The 15,539-nt window shown below is 55.1% G+C and overlaps 1 protein-coding gene across 1 annotated transcript in view; it reads left to right on the top strand.

Moving 5' to 3' along the window:
- ADAMTS4 (ADAM metallopeptidase with thrombospondin type 1 motif 4) overlaps positions 1-7,355 on the top strand; it is an 11,143-nt gene extending 3,788 nt beyond the window's left edge. Inside the window, exons 2-10 of the mRNA XM_004716536.4 lie at positions 12-479; positions 1,593-1,916; positions 2,069-2,201; positions 2,512-2,682; positions 3,507-3,793; positions 3,899-4,085; positions 4,291-4,466; positions 5,399-5,574; positions 6,117-7,355. Coding sequence (XP_004716593.2) covers positions 12-479; positions 1,593-1,916; positions 2,069-2,201; positions 2,512-2,682; positions 3,507-3,793; positions 3,899-4,085; positions 4,291-4,466; positions 5,399-5,574; positions 6,117-6,543 — 2,349 coding nt within the window. The 3' untranslated portion in view covers positions 6,544-7,355. The remainder of the gene's footprint in view (positions 1-11; positions 480-1,592; positions 1,917-2,068; positions 2,202-2,511; positions 2,683-3,506; positions 3,794-3,898; positions 4,086-4,290; positions 4,467-5,398; positions 5,575-6,116) is intronic.
- The last annotated feature ends 8,184 nt before the right edge of the window (positions 7,356-15,539 follow it).

Genomic DNA, 15,539 nt, shown 5'->3' with positions numbered 1-15,539 from the left:
TCCCCCCGGAGGAGGAGATCATCGTGTTCCCTGAGCAGCTCAACGGCAGCCTCTGGCCGGGCGCGGGCTCGGGCGCCCCGGCCCGGCTGCTGTGCCGCTTGCCGGCCTTCGGGGAGGTGCTGCTCCTGGAGCTGGAGCAGGACCCCGGCGTGCGCGTGGAGGGCTTGACCGTGCAGTACTTGGGCCGGGAGCCCGAGCTGCTGGGCGGGGCCGAGCCGGGCACCTACCTGACGGGAACTATTAACGGAGACCCCGAGTCCGTGGCATCTCTGCACTGGGACGGGGGAGCCCTGTTAGGCGTGCTGCAGTATCGAGGCTCGGAACTCCACCTCCAGCCCCTGGACGGGGGAGCCCCGAACTCTGCTGGGGGGCCTGGGGCTCACGTCCTACGCCGAAAGCGTCCTGCCAGCGGCCAAGGCCCCATGTGCAACGTCAAGGCTCCCCCAGGGAGCCCCAGCCCCAGCCCTCGAAGAGCCAAGGTAGGCAGCCTTGCGTCCCGCGGTGCCCTCCCGCCATGTCTGTCCTACTGACCCTTATTTACCCTCCCCACCCACTTCCACCCTCCTGGCTCCTGCAGGGAAGCCAGGGGCTGCTGAGGAACACAAAGACTCTGGCCACCCTCCCCTCCCAGCCCTTCTCCTGGCTAGACTGACTCCCCACCAGGGTTCCCAGAAGTGGGTCAGAGCCCGCTCCCCAGCCCCGCCCTGCTGGGGCATCCCCTACTGGCACAGTCCCCAGCAGTAAGACTCCACTTAGCCCCTCAGCCTTGGCTCTTTCTTCTGTCCCTAATTTGGTTTCCACCCCCTCGTCCCTCTTCCCTCCATGCCCTGCACCCTCTCCTCCAGCTAAAGCCAGTGGTGTTTGAAGCCCTGGGGGATTGGCCTCTGGCCGTGGATTCTGGCTTCAGAACTGTCCTGGCAAATGACAAACTAGGGCAGGACTGGGCAAGAGTGGAAAGCCACCCCCGGTGGCTTCTGGTCCATCCCCTGCCCACACTGAAGACTGACTTGGAGGCTGCCTTAGGCTCCATCCTTTCCTTCCTCCCACTCTGCCTGCCTCCCCCCCTTCTTCCCTCTCTTCCTCCTGCCCCCCTCCTCCCACTTTAATCCAGACCAGACGCTGTTCCCTGGGCTCTGTCCACACCCGCCACGCTGAGACCTGGCCCTGGCCCTAGCTGCTGACTGAATTGTTCCTGCGACCACACAGGGCAGACACGTTGCAATCCCAGACCCACAGGCCCCTGCCACACTCGAAGCTTGGGGAGCCCCAAAGCAGGGCCCCCTAAGGCAGTGCTGGCAGCATTTCACTTCTGGGTTCTACACAACCCTGGGACACCACACCCCCTTCTCCTCCCCTCCTCAGAACCTCACAGCTGACTCTGCAGAATTGCCACAAAAGCCATGGGCTCTGGGGATTGGAGGAAAGGCCCGATCGAGAGCAGCTAGGAATCCAGGGCTGGTGGGCTGGTGTGCAGGGCCCAGCTGCCTGCAGAGTCCCGGCCCAGGGAGCAAGGGAGGGCACCCAGGAGCCTCAAGTGTGGGAGTGAGCGAGCCAGCGAGCTCAGGGTCCTCCTGTCCCGTTTCTCTCCCCAGCGCTTTGCTTCACTGAGTCGATTTGTGGAGACCCTGGTGGTGGCAGATGACAAGATGGTAGCGTTCCACGGTGCAGGGCTAAAACGCTACCTGCTGACGGTGATGGCCGCAGCTGCCAAGGCCTTCAAGCACCCAAGTATCCGAAACCCTGTCAGCTTGGTGGTGACCCGGCTAGTGATCCTGGGGCCAGGCGAGGAGGGGCCCCAGGTGGGCCCCAGTGCTGCCCAGACCCTCCGCAGCTTCTGTACCTGGCAGCGGGGCCTCAACACCCCTGAAGACTCGGACTCCGACCACTTTGACACGGCCATTCTGTTTACCCGGCAGGTGAGTCCCGCCCAGGTCAGCACCTCAGGCCGGCTCGGGGTCCTGGGAGCTGTGCTGCGCAGGCCAGGCCTGAGCCACCCTGCCTGAGGCCCAGCAGCCCCCACCAGTGTGGACCTCAGCCCTCCCCCATTGCCTGCGGTCTCTTTCCACAGGACCTGTGTGGGGTCTCCACTTGCGACACACTGGGCATGGCGGATGTGGGCACTGTGTGTGACCCGGCTCGAAGCTGTGCCATCGTGGAGGATGATGGCCTCCAATCGGCCTTCACTGCTGCTCACGAGCTGGGTAAAGAGGGCGAGGGGGGGCCGGGGAACCTGGGGTGGATAAGCATGTATCAGCAGTCTGTACTCTTAGTCACAAGTCGGCAAAGGAGTAGGAGAGCACACAGTTAGAAGGAGGGACTACCAGGAAAAGTAGGGAGGGGGCTGAATGTACTTGCGGGGACATAGCAGTCAGGGATGTGTTCTGTCCATCCAAGGAGTGAGGAGCTCTGAGCACTAGAAAGGGCTTTGGGCGGGGCTTGGGCTGCAGCCTGGGCCAGGGCAATTCCACAGGAAGGGATCCGTGGAGCCTAGCGTGGTCTCTGTCCTCACAGGCCACGTCTTCAACATGCTCCATGACAACTCGAAGCCATGTGTTGGTCTGAACGGGCCCGGGAGCACCTCCCGCCATGTGATGGCCCCCGTGATGGCTCACGTGGACCCCGAGGAGCCCTGGTCCCCCTGCAGTGCCCGCTTCATCACCGACTTCCTGGACAATGGTTATGGTAAGCACATGGCCCTCCCCTTGCACGACACCCTCACTTCGACAGCATCCACAGGGGCTACAGGCAGTCTTCTCTGAGCATGCTCCTTCTGGGGTAGAGACGCTGCAGCCTCTAGGCCGGCCCCCTTTCTCCCTTGATCAATAGCAAAGCCCCAAACCGAACCCACTGCCATCAAGGGAGAGGATGCCGACTCACAGCACCCGTACAGCCCAGGGTAGAACTGCCCTGTGAGGCTCTGGGACTGTGACTCTCGGGGTAGAAAGCCTCATCCTTCTCCCACTACCAGGGCTTCTATAATAAAAGCCAGGGGAGGCGAACAGGTCTGGCTCAGCAGAATCAGAGCTGACGGTGAGGCACAGGACGAGCCCATGCTGGAATGGGCTGGCTGCTAAGGAGCTGGGGTGAGAGGGTGGGTGCTATTGTCAGGCAGGGCTACTGCTGAGAGGCCAGCTCAGAGCTCTGCAGCCAGAGAAGAAGACGTAGTGTTCCGAGGTTCCTTTCAAGATTGTGCTCTTGAGCTGTGTGACTGTGAGGAAGTTACTCAGCCTCTCTGTGCTCATAGCCGGTCTCTGCAGCAGGGACTGCAATTGCAACCACCTCACAGATGTCTGCCAGGATTAAAAGGGAGCTCTGTGGACACACAGTCGAGCCTTATCACATAATAAGCACCTCATAATTTGCTACTGTTAATCGAAAGCCCCTTCCAGCCCAAGGATTTGTATTCTAGGGTTCATTTGGCCCCAGGCAATTCCAGTTGACAATCTAGACTGCCCCCTTCTCAGCCCCAACCCTTGCTGACCGTGTGCCCCAATCCCCTTTCCCAGGACACTGTCTCTTAGACAAGCCAGAAGCTCCCCTGCATCTGCCCGCGACTTTCCCTGGCAAGGACTATGACGCTGACCGCCAGTGCCAGCTGACCTTCGGGCCCGACTCACGCCACTGCCCGCAGCTGCCGCCGCCCTGTGCTGCCCTCTGGTGCTCTGGCCACCTGAACGGCCACGCCATGTGTCAGACGAAGCACTCGCCCTGGGCTGATGGCACCCCCTGTGGGCCAGCTCAGGCCTGCATGGGTGGCCGCTGCCTCCACGTGGACCAGCTCCAGGACTTTAATGTGAGATCCCGGGTCAGGGAGGGACAGGGGTGGGGCCTCGGGTGGGACTGTCCCTGAGCCTGGGACAGCTGTGCTTATCCCACCTCCTACTCCATGCCACTGCAGATCCCACAGGCCGGTGGCTGGGGCCCCTGGGGACCGTGGGGCGACTGCTCTCGGAGCTGTGGAGGTGGCGTTCAGTTCTCCTCCCGGGACTGCACACGACCCGTCCCCCGCAACGGTGGCAAGTACTGCGAGGGCCGCCGCACCCGTTTCCGCTCCTGCAGCAGCCAGGCCTGCCCAGCTGGGTCAGGTGAGGAGCGAGAGTGGCCAGCAGGGCGGGAGGGACTGCCCCGGGGTGCACTGGGATTGCTGTTGGTAGGCAGTGACTTGACCATCAGCACCTGCTCTGCCCTGGAGGGAGAGGTGCAGTGTGGTGGGAGGCACAGCAGGCCGGTGGAGAAGTCCTGGAGCCTGTGAGGAGGGGGAGGCCCTGACTGTGCATTTTACCTCTAAAGCCCTGACCTTCCGCGAGGAGCAGTGTGCTGCCTACAACCACCGCACAGACCTCTTCAAGAGCTTTCCAGGGCCTATGGACTGGGTGCCTCGCTACACGGGGGTGGCTCCCCGGGACCAGTGCAAGCTCACCTGCCAGGCCCGGGCGCTGGGCTACTACTACGTGCTGGAGCCCCGGGTGAGGACCAGGACACCCCAGGCCCTGTCTGTACCCACACACTGCCAACAGTCCCTCTACTATCTGATGGCAAAGGTCTTCCCAAGCAGCACAGTACTAGCAGCTCTCACTGCTGTGCCAGGCCTGCCGAGGGGGCCACGCAGACTTGCCTGTCCCTGGGTATTGGGAAAGCCAGTCCCAGACTCTGGCCTAGGGTCCAACCGGCTTCGGCAGCCGCTGTCACATCTCTCTCCCTGTCTTCCAACACTCTCCACGAGAACTGGGGTGTGTGGCCTTTGGGGCAGGTCTTTGCTTCTCCCTGTGGACACCCTCTGTCAAGCTACAATGGTGGCCTCAGTCAGGCTCGCACTAGAAAGGCAGGTGATGTCACTGTAACAGGTTAAGGCCTGAAGAAGGAACAAGCGCTAACAGAGGCTGTCCCCTCGGGCCCCATCCCCTCTACTGCCCCCTCACCCCATCATATACTCCCCTGCCTCTGGGGAGCATTCCTACTGGTTGGCTGCCCTCTAGTGTCCATCTGAGAACCATCAAGATTTAGGGTGTGGTGTTGTCCGCAGTCCTGCAGTACCTACCCACCTTGACTTGCCGGCTGCGGGACATTTGGACAAGTTCCTCAGCTTCTCAGAAACCAGAGTCCCATCGTTAGAAACCTCCTGTGGTGGGAGTGAGGTTTATGGTCACATTGACAAAGCACTTACTTAGAACAGTGCCCTATTCACAGTGAGCCCTCTGAATTAAAAGGGTGGCTTTTACCATTCATTCATATCCTCATTACAAGGGCCATCCCATCTGGTGGCTAGGAGGGCCCCCCCCCCGCCCCGCCCACACACACTAGCCCCATCTCCCAGCACCCAACCCCTTCTCTGGCACCCCTCCCCTGATGAGGGTGGGTCTTATTTGGCTCACCTTTACACCACCCTTTCTCTCCTCAGGTGGTGGACGGGACGCCCTGTTCCCCAGACAGCTCCTCGGTCTGCGTCCAGGGCCGCTGCATCCATGCCGGCTGCGACCGCGTCATCGGATCCAAAAAGAAGTTCGACAAGTGCATGGTGTGCGGCGGGGACGGCTCCAGCTGCAGCAAGCAATCCGGCTCCTTCAAAAAGTTCCGGTGCGTTGGCCGTTTCTCCTTGCCCTTACTGCCCCGGACACTGCTCTGGGCCCTGCAAGACCGAGGGGAACGCCACACTGTTTTGACTATCCAAGAGCTTCTGGTTAGCGGTGACAGCTCAGTGCCCCACGCGTCCAAGGGCATCAGCTCAGAGGACTTCCAGGGCCCTTGGGGGGAATCAGGGACGGTGTCCCCAGGAGGAGAGCTGAGCTGAGTCTTGAAAGGAGAGGAGAAACTGGACTGGCACCAAGCAGTGGGGTGGAGTGGGAAGGACACAAGTGGACAGTAAGTATAATGGTCCAGAGATAAGAGGGAGGGGACACATTTGCATGCAGCTCAGATCTGGCTGGTATTCTCAGACAGGTTTGGGGAGAGAACCCTCTAGACATACATCTATGAGGAGCCTCCAGAAAGTTCATGGAAAATGAGGCAGAAAGATAATGGAATTTCCCCGCAGACTTGTTGAAGCCACAGCTCCTAAAGCCTGAGGGGCTTCCAGAAGGTGCTGAGGGGCTCCCCCCGGTGTTCTCCTGTCCACACAGGTACGGCTACAACAGTGTGGTCACTATCCCTGCGGGGGCCACCCACATCCTCATCCGGCAGCAGGGGCCCCCTGGCCTCCGGAGTATCTACCTGGCCCTGAAGCTCCCCGATGGCTCCTATGCCCTCAATGGCGAATACACACTGATGCCCTCCCCCACGGATGTGATGCTGCCCGGAGGAGTCAGCCTGCGCTACAGTGGGGCCACTGCAGCTGCCGAGACTCTTGCAGGCCATGGGCCCCTGGCCCAGCCTGTGACGCTGCAGGCCCTGGTGGCTGGCAACCCCCAAAACGTACGCCTCCGGTACAGCTTCTTCGTGCCCCGGCCCGCCCCTCCCACGGCCCGCTCCACTCCCCAGGACTGGCTGCACCGCAAGGCCCAGATCCTGGAAATCCTACGGAGGCGTTCCTGGGCAGGCAGGAAATAACCTCACCGGCCCGGTTGCTCTTTCCGGGCACCGGGGCCTCAGACTTGGCTGGATGAAAGAGGGGCTCCTTCAGCTGCCTCGTGTTCAGATACAGTGTGGTGGTGGTGGTGGTGGTGGGGTGTCTGTGGAGTGAGACCCACCCGTCCTCTCTACCCCAAAGTGCAGGCTGGCCCTGCCCTTGAGTCCTGCCCTGGGAGGCAGTGGTAGCTTGGTGGATCCAAGGGGTCTGGGAGTCAGTCCCCTATCTCAACTGCCCCTCTGCCCTGCTGGTCACAGGAGGGAGGGAGCAGGCAGGGTGGGCCCCGGTTGTATTTATTTAGTATTTATTCACTTTATTTAGTAGCAGGGAAGGGGTTAAGCATTAGGGTCCTGGGGGAATGACTCCACCCTTCGTGGCCCTTATCCTGGCTTGGGAAGCCAGGGTAGTGTGTGTGTGTGTGTGTGTGTGTGTGTGTGTGTGTGTGTGTGTGCATGTGTGTTTATATGTGAGGCACATCCTGCTCTGCTTTCTCCTCCCTGAATCTCTTTTTTTCTTCTGGGAAAGGAAGCATCAAGGGCAGGCTGGGCCTTCAGGGAATAAGGGATATGAATGTATATTTTTTAAGTATAAATGGAATTCAATTATTTATGTGCTCCTTTGGAGCCAGACGGACGTGGGTTGCACCCTGGCTCCACGTCGCTGAGTGCTCCTTTCCTCCTTTTCGAATGAGAAGCCTGCCTTGGAAAGGAGGGACCGAGCAGTGTACATAAGGACCGAGCACAATGCCTAGCACTCGCTAAGTGCCTAATAAATGGCAGCTGCTGCTGGCTAATATTGTGGCCCTTCTGTCACTCCCACCCTCCATCCACGAGGCCGGCAATGCGCCTGAGGCTGACAGAGAGCATGTCCCTTGTGCCAGCTCCCGCCACCGTGTTACAATGTTGGCCGGACCCTCTCCTGGCTTCCTAGAGGCTACAGGAGACAGGATGGCCCCACCCCTCCCTTCTGGAAGCTCCCAATCCCACAGGGGAGACTTCGTCAACACTTGGCTGCCAGCGCAGCTGACAAGAACACGAAGATGCAAAACTCAAAAGAACACCTGTGCAAACACGCACACGTGCTGCGTGACGAGAGTGGTGGCTGGGGCTGCGGGAGCACGCGAGCGGGTCTGAATCCGAGCTGGGGTTCAGCATCTTATTAGCCGGGTGGAGGGGGGTAAGTTACAGATGCCGAAGCTGAGTTTGCTCATACGTGGAATGGGGCTGAGGATACCTGTGCCCACAGGTTGCTCGGAGGACAAATGTCAGAACGCTTCGATGAGTACCCTTGTTGTTGCTAGGGGTCCTTGAGCCGGTGCTGAGCCGTAGCAACCGTATGAACAGCAGTGGAAAAGTGCTTGGTCCTGTGCCAACCTCACAATTGTTCTTAGGTTTGAGCCCATGGATGCCCTTATGACTCCTGCATGACTGGGACAAGGTCCCCAGAATCAACCGGTGTCAACCCAGCAGACCCCATTGCTGTTGGGTGAACAGTGACCTGCCAGGACAGAGAACTGCCCCGCAGGCTTTCCGAGGCTCTCAATCCGGGCAGCGGCAGACTGCTGACTGTGGGGTTGGCAGCCCTATGCTTCACTCCCAGGGCTCCTGTGGACTGCTTAGAAGACATGAAATGAACTAGAATCTAATGAGGAACAGAATCCCGCTCGGTAGGGGACAGGAAACCAAAAAACATGCTCATTGCCATCGAATCTATGCCGACACATTGCAACCCTATAGGATGGGCTAGAACTGCCCCTGGGCGTCTCTGAGACTGCCAAGTCCCGCCTTTGTCACTTGGAGTGGCTGACAGTTTTGAACTGCCAACCTTGAGGTTATGCCACCAGGGTTTCTAATAAGGGGCAGGAAGGAAGGGCACGAAGAAAGCTCTGTGGGAACCAGGTATTCCACGGGGCTCAGCACGTGAGAGGCCGAGGCACGGGCCGCAACAGCTCTGCTTTTCCTTCGGAACAGGTGGCTGCAGGAGGAAGCGCTCACTCAGGCGTCCTGTGCGGTCACAGAGGGAGAAGGGATGGGGAAGGGGAGGAAGCATGTGGATTCCTCTGGAGTTTCAAGCAGCAGTAGTGAGCCTGTGAGGGATTAAGGAAGAAGCTGAATATGAGGCTGAGGGAGGAGCTCTAGGTAAAGTCCCTGGGCTGGGCCTAGGAGAGGCGAGATTGAGGAACGAAAGGTCCTTCCTCTGCCCTAAGAGTCCTCCAGGGTTGCGCTGCCAGACATTGTTGGGGTATGGAGTTGGAGCTGTAGGGTCAAGGCTGTTGGAACAGTGGGCACTATCTATACTCACTAGGGCTTGGCTTTGCTGACCAAGTTCTGTGCCGGGCAGCACCCTACACAATGTCCTGTACTTGATGTTGCCCAACATCACGCCACCTTCTGCATCATTGGGGCAAGGGTTGCCCATCCTCTTGTCTGCAGCAAACAGGACTCTGGCTCTCCTATCAGCCAGGCTGCAGGAGGTGGAAGCAGGAGAGTGGAACAAGGGCGGAGTGTCCACCTCATTAGCAAAATTGGACCACCAATGCCATGTTCATGGACTATAACTGTGGGCTAATGGTACAATGAGAAGTGCCTATGCTAAACAGAAGTGAGCTACCAGCGCAATCTGGAGCTCACTGGAACTCACACTGCATCCTGAGGGGAAGGTTGTGTACTACACTGCCACAAAGAGAACAATGGGGGCCATCAGGAACTGTGCGGAGCCCAGGTCCCCCACTTAATGGGCTGTGTGGGTTACGGAGAGTGAGTCTTGGGCTGGAGCATAAGGCACAGGTGACCACAGTAGCCCTTCTTTAGTATTTGAGATGGTGGTCACACTGGCGAACCACTCTCGTGTCTGCGTACTCCTTTAAGAGGAAGCCCTTCCGTTGTTCCTGTTGCTCGCTGCTGGGGTGTCAGCTCTGACTCAGGCTGACCCGCGTGCCACAGAACAAAACGCTGTCTGGTCCTGAGTCATCCCTACAATCAGGATGTTTGCACCCATTGTTGCGGCCACAGTGTTCATCTCTCTTGTAGAAAGTCGGCTGCTCGTTGCAGGAAGGGTGTGTGGGATACAAAAAGGCTTTTCCCCAGTTTTTCTCCCCCATATATATGTCCAACCTAAGAGGCTGCTTGCCAGCACATGGTGGGAGGTCAGATGTTTGAGATATTCTCCCTGAAGTCATTCAGCCATCCAGAGCAATCAGACTACTGTCTGGTCCACTGTAGGTCGGGCTCACACCCTACTGATAAGGATAGTGATTGTTTCCCTGGAGAACTCAGGACAGGTCAAAGCAGCTCAGTGACATCCAAGGTTAGGGTGCCATCCTGAATCTAGGATCCGCCCATCTTGCCACATGTGTACCCCTAATCCCTCTTCTTCCTGTAGCGTGTACGCCCCTGGATCGTCCCCCTCCCATTGCTGTATTGCCTATGGTACAGTCCCTTCCTGTGATGTGTGTGGTTACCTGTAATCAAGGGGTTTGCATGCCCCCAAGTATATATGAGCCTTGGTTAGAAATAAAGCTCTCTCTCCTCGGCCCCCTCCTCTCGTCTTCCACCCCACATGGACCAAGAGGGGCTGAGGTGAGCATGTTACCATGAAATGTGTCTGACTCCTTCATTTCACTCTGTCTCCTTTCTCTCCTATTCTCTATGAGAGTACTGTAATCTTTTTGTATTACCACCATACAGGTGGGCCAGCAGACCCGTGATATTATCAGGGGCTGGTTTACCCTGACAGGTGGGAAGGCGCATTGTGAGAGGAGGTTGAGAGAGCAGCTAGCTCCTCAAGGAGATGTAATGGACATCTCAACCCCAGGCAAGGCTGACCCTCTTTCTGGAGTGGACTCCCCAAGACTAGCCTTCTCAGACCTAGCTATAGGCTCTACCTAACATCTTGAGGCCAGGAGTCCAACCAGATGGAGGATGCAACCCCCACCCCCACAAGTGTCAGGATGGGTTCTGTTCCCCCAGGGTGCCCCCGTACTGCCCTCAAGTCCCGAGCTGGAAGCAGAAATAGGAATAGCAGGAATGAAGGAGGAGGCACGATGGAGACACGTCCAGAATCTGGTGTGAGAGAAGGAAGGAGGAGACAATGAGCGTCTCAAAGAGAAGGACCAGTAACGGCTGAAGGAGAGGCTCAAGCAGAGTCTTACGGGAGGGCAAGTGCTGTGAGTGGGTGTGCTTGCAGTGGGAGAGGAGGTTGAAGCAACAACTGAATTGGGCCAATCCCCTACACTTCTATCCCTGAGCGTCTCTGCTTCTGTGGTTGGGGGCAGAGGAAACCTGGGCTTTAGTCCAACCACTGTTTCTGTGGCCGTGGGGAGAGAGCCACAGTGTCTAGGGAGAGTTTGAGAAAGGACGACTACTCGTGGACACCTCTACTCTTTCTCTAGGCCCACTTCTTGAATGTGTACACAGTATTACAGTAGTGTCCCCCACCCCCACCCCCCCTGCCAAATATCAGATTGACAGTGAGGGAAAAAAATCTGTATCTCATTGGTGTGAACTTTTGGGATAGGGTGGAGGAGGGGAGAGGAGGAAGATAGTGGAATTCAATATAGTAGCATTTTATTGACTAAGAGGACACTTCTGAAGGAATTGAATGTATTCCCCCATTGACTTGCTGCTGGGGAGAAAGCCAAAATCATTGGCAGCAAGACCAGCCAGCTGACAGCTGGGGGAAACCACTATTTCTAAAAATGCTCTGACAGAGGGCGGGTGAGAGAAGGTGGGGGAGTCACAATACTGAACAACTTCCCCAGACAGGCCCTTATATGGGGACGAACCCACAGTACTGAAGTCGTCTCAGAAAGAAAAGGGATGGGAGGAAGCAGATTTAAAGCAAGCTTTACAGGTCTGGGGTAGCCAGACATCAGCCCCTCAAGCCCAATAAGATACAAGAACGCTAATAGTAACACACATATCCCAATTCAGAGACATATTAGCACCTTCTCTCAATACCATAGGGAGCCCTGCTAGTGCAGTGGTCATGCATTGGGCTGCTACACCCAAGCGTGGGAACCAGCACGGAGGGAGATAGGACCAGGACTCTATCCCTGACTTATGACAGAGGAAACCTGGAGAGCTAGTGTTCCAGGGCAGGAAAGCCACCGCTTTGGTAAGTTAAAGTCCAAGTACATTATCCTGCTTTGACGATCACTCCCACAGATTCTCCCCTAACAGCTATGCTGCCTTAAAGTGAGCTCATGGGTGATTCTGTCTCCCTACAGAAGCAGACATTACCCTTTTGTTTTCTCTCCCCTCCGTGTCACCCAACCCCCCCTCAGACCTTCCCCCAATGCAGGTATTAAGTTTCCTCACCTGTGAGCTCGGGGACCTAATGTATACCCCCCACCTTGTGATGCATGTAACTACGGAATATTCATGTCTTAGGCTACCTATAAATGTCCCAGTAAGTAAAGGCTCGCTCTCTCATCTCCCAGTTCCACATGGACCATCAAGAGTGGCTGAGGTGAGCATGCTATCATAAAATGTGTCTGACTCTTTGATTTTATTCTTTCTCCTATCTTTCCTATCCTCTACAACTGCACTATAATCTTAATATTTTATCGCTGTACAATGGCATCTTCGGCTGTTGGAGGCTGGTTTCCTCTGACACCCTAGGTATGCAGTTTGAAACCACCAGCTTCTCCTTGGGAGTAAGATGGGCTTTCTACTCCTGTAAAGAGTTACAGTCTCTACCAGATGCTCCATGCCAAGAAGCAAAGTGTCCCGAGTGTGGCTTCAGAAGCTCACGTGTGTCATCATGGGAAGCCTCAGGCCTATGAAAGTTGGATACTGGATATAGAAGACCAAAGAAGAATTGTAGTATTAAATTAAAAGTGGCGCTGGAGGGAGGTGGGGGACCAGCCCCCACCACTAGTACTCTCTACTAGTTCAGGAAGTACAATTGTACAGTTGAGATATATAAGCATTATATTAAAGTCATCGAGAGCATGAGAGATAATACAATAATGCAGTCAGACATATTACATGGTAGCATTGCTCACCTCCACCCCGCTTGGTGGTCCTCGTGGGGGGAACCCGGCTGTCAGAGCAGGAGCCGCCTCCCTCCCGGGAGCAGCCCTCTCGTCCACCGCCCTCATGGGAGCAGCTCTCCTTCCTCAGTCGCCCTCTGCCAGCCACCTCTTGGGAGCAGCCCCTCTTGAGAAGCAGCTCTCCTTATTTATTGCTAACCACGCATCATATTACTTTAGGGGGATACATCACAGCATCATGCATCACAGAGAGGGGCAATACAATTCACAACAACCTACGTCATAGAGAAGGGTTGTAACATAGGCAATATAAGCAACAGGAGGGGGATGACTTAGTCATCTTAGAGTGGTCCCGGGCTGCCTTTGGGCACTGCTTCAAGGGAACAATAACAGAAAGGAATGGGCCCTATTTGTTGTGGGATAAACAGTGGTGTCTGCTTGATCTAGACAGCTGATACCTCTCAGTGAGAATGACTCCCAATCCACTCTTGATGGCTGATGTTAAGGAGAATAACCTCTGACCTACTTTCACTGCCTAGTGAACAATTATTCTCAAGCTATGTCTGGCATATATTTTGGGGAGACAATTTAAGAGAAATCCCTCTGTATCTGAATTATGATGGTGAAGGATAAGGAAAGGGCTCCCAGAGAACAAACAAACCTGTCTTAGAAGAAGTACAGCTCGAATGCTTGTCGGAAGCAAGGATGGTGAGAGTTCCCCTCACGTACCTTTGAAGAGGCCCGACCTGGAAAAGGACATCATGCGTGGGGAAGGGGACGTTGAGGGAAAGAAGACGGGAAGAGCATCAGGCTGACACAGTGGCTGCAACTGTGGGTTCCTGCATGACAATTGTGGGGCTGGCCCAGGCCCGGCCAGTGTGTGGTTCTGTTTCATGAAGCGCGCTCGGAGTGCAACCAACTCCCCAGCATCCAGCAACCACACAGGATTACTTGCCTTAACACTGGGCCACAGGGGTGAGTTCACTTCAGACCTGAAGGGTGAGGAAGGGCCTTTGTTTCAAGAGTTCCATCAATCTTCATCTGACCAGTGGCCACAAATGGCTGCGTTGACTTATTTGGCATCTTCCTTTTGGGAAGCCATGCTTTCAACAATGGACTGCAGAGGGTATTAGAAGACAAGAGAATTTTGACGGTTATCTGTAATGGTCATTGGCTGTCTATCTCACTCGTATGGATCTTGTTGACTAATGTCTTTGACACCCAGGTAGCAGATGTCCTTCAGTTTTCTATGGAAACAGGGGACTTTCTTCCAAGTTGCATCAACCCGTTGCAGGAGGTGGGGTGAGGAAGAGTGCTGGGAAGAGCCTGATAGCTACATGGAAAATGCTGAATGAGGAAGCGATTTTAAGGACCTTGAACTGTGCATTAAAATGTGCTCCTGCCCGTCTCCCACTTCTTTTGTATTGTCTTGAGAAATTAGGCATATCTTTCAATTACTTTAAATTAGTTTTGGGGTTTCATTGAGTCTACTACTTGCTGGAAGGGATCCATATTTGTACCCATTCAAAGAAAGGTGACCCAACAGAATGCTCAAGTTATAGAATCACATCATGGCTATCACACACGAGTAAAATTTTGCTGAGGATCATCTGACAACAATGGCAGCGGTACGTTTACAGGGAGCTGCAGAGGGTGGGGCCAGATTCAGATGAGAACGTGAAGGGATAGCATCACTGATGTCAGATGGAGCTTGGCTTAAAAGCAGACGATACAAAGAAGATGTTTACTTGTGTTTTATTGACTATGCAAATGTGTTCAACTGCGGATCACCACAAACTATGAATCACTTTGCAAAGAATGGGATTTCCAGAATGCTTCACTGTGATCATGTGGAACACATACCTGGGTGAAGAGGCAGTTGTGCAAACAGAGCAAGGGAATGCTGCAGGTTTAACATCAGGAAAGGTGTGCATCCTCTCACCATACTTACTCAATCTGTGTGCGGCACAAATCATCAGAGAAGCTGGATTATGTGAAGAACGCAGTATCAGGATTGGAGGAAGGTTTACTGTTAACCTGCAATATGCAGATGACACAGCCTTGCTTGTGAAAGGGAGGAGGACTTGAAACGCTTGGTGATGAGGATCAAGGGCTGCACTTTCAGGATGGATTACAGCTAATTATAAAGAAGACCGAGCAGCCATTTAAGGGAGGAGCCAAGTAAGTCTACATGAAGAAGCACACTAGCTTGTGTGATCCGAAGATGACAAGATCCAAATAGGATGAAGGGAAAGCATCCGAGCTTAAATTGTGAACACCCGATTTGTAGAAGGCTAAGGAGGAGAGTGGGGGCCCCGAACCAATCGCAGAGTATCTAGTCAGATTAAGCCCCTGGCAGAACCCCTCTAGCCATAGGCAAGGGTCTCAAACAGCATTACTATCAAATAGGGATCATTGCTATTGTGATTATACTGTATCAAACATGATACTCGGTCAGTTGACCTCCCTCTTGACCCAACCTGAAATTCTTCTAGGTGCAAGTATTTCTTGCTAGTTCCGTGACAAAAATTTCTTCCCTGGCCTTTTAGATATTCATAGTGGTCTTTTCTTTCTTACTCATTATTTGTATTTTTAGCTTTGTCTTATTACAAAGGGGGGGGTATACATCAATCATTGAATCATTGAGATTGGTTCTTCCTTCCTCCCCTCCTCTCCATACCTTCCTCTTACCCTCCTGTTATCGCTACTCCCATTCCTGTTCCTGGATTCCGTGTTTCCTGAGCTCTTATCTCTTATCTGTACCTGTGCACATGCTCCGGTCTAGCCCACTGTGAAAGGCAGGACTGGGGTCATGATGGTGGAGGGTGAGGAAGCCTCAAGGAACCAGAGGAACATGTGTGTTTCATCCATGCTATACTGCGTGTGCACTGGTTAACTCATCCCTTCCTGTGGCCCTTCTGTGAGGGGATGTCCCATTGTCTAGAGATGGATTTTGGGTCTCTGCTCTGCCCCACCTCGTGT

This window comes from Echinops telfairi, unplaced genomic scaffold, assembly GCF_000313985.2.
Source record: "Echinops telfairi isolate 266 unplaced genomic scaffold, ASM31398v2 ScPeMD7_7425;HRSCAF=8463, whole genome shotgun sequence".
Lineage (NCBI taxonomy): Eukaryota > Metazoa > Chordata > Mammalia > Afrosoricida > Tenrecidae > Echinops > Echinops telfairi.
The sequence above is the reverse complement of the archived record's forward strand: the minus strand, read 5'-3'. Positions and strand labels throughout refer to the sequence as shown.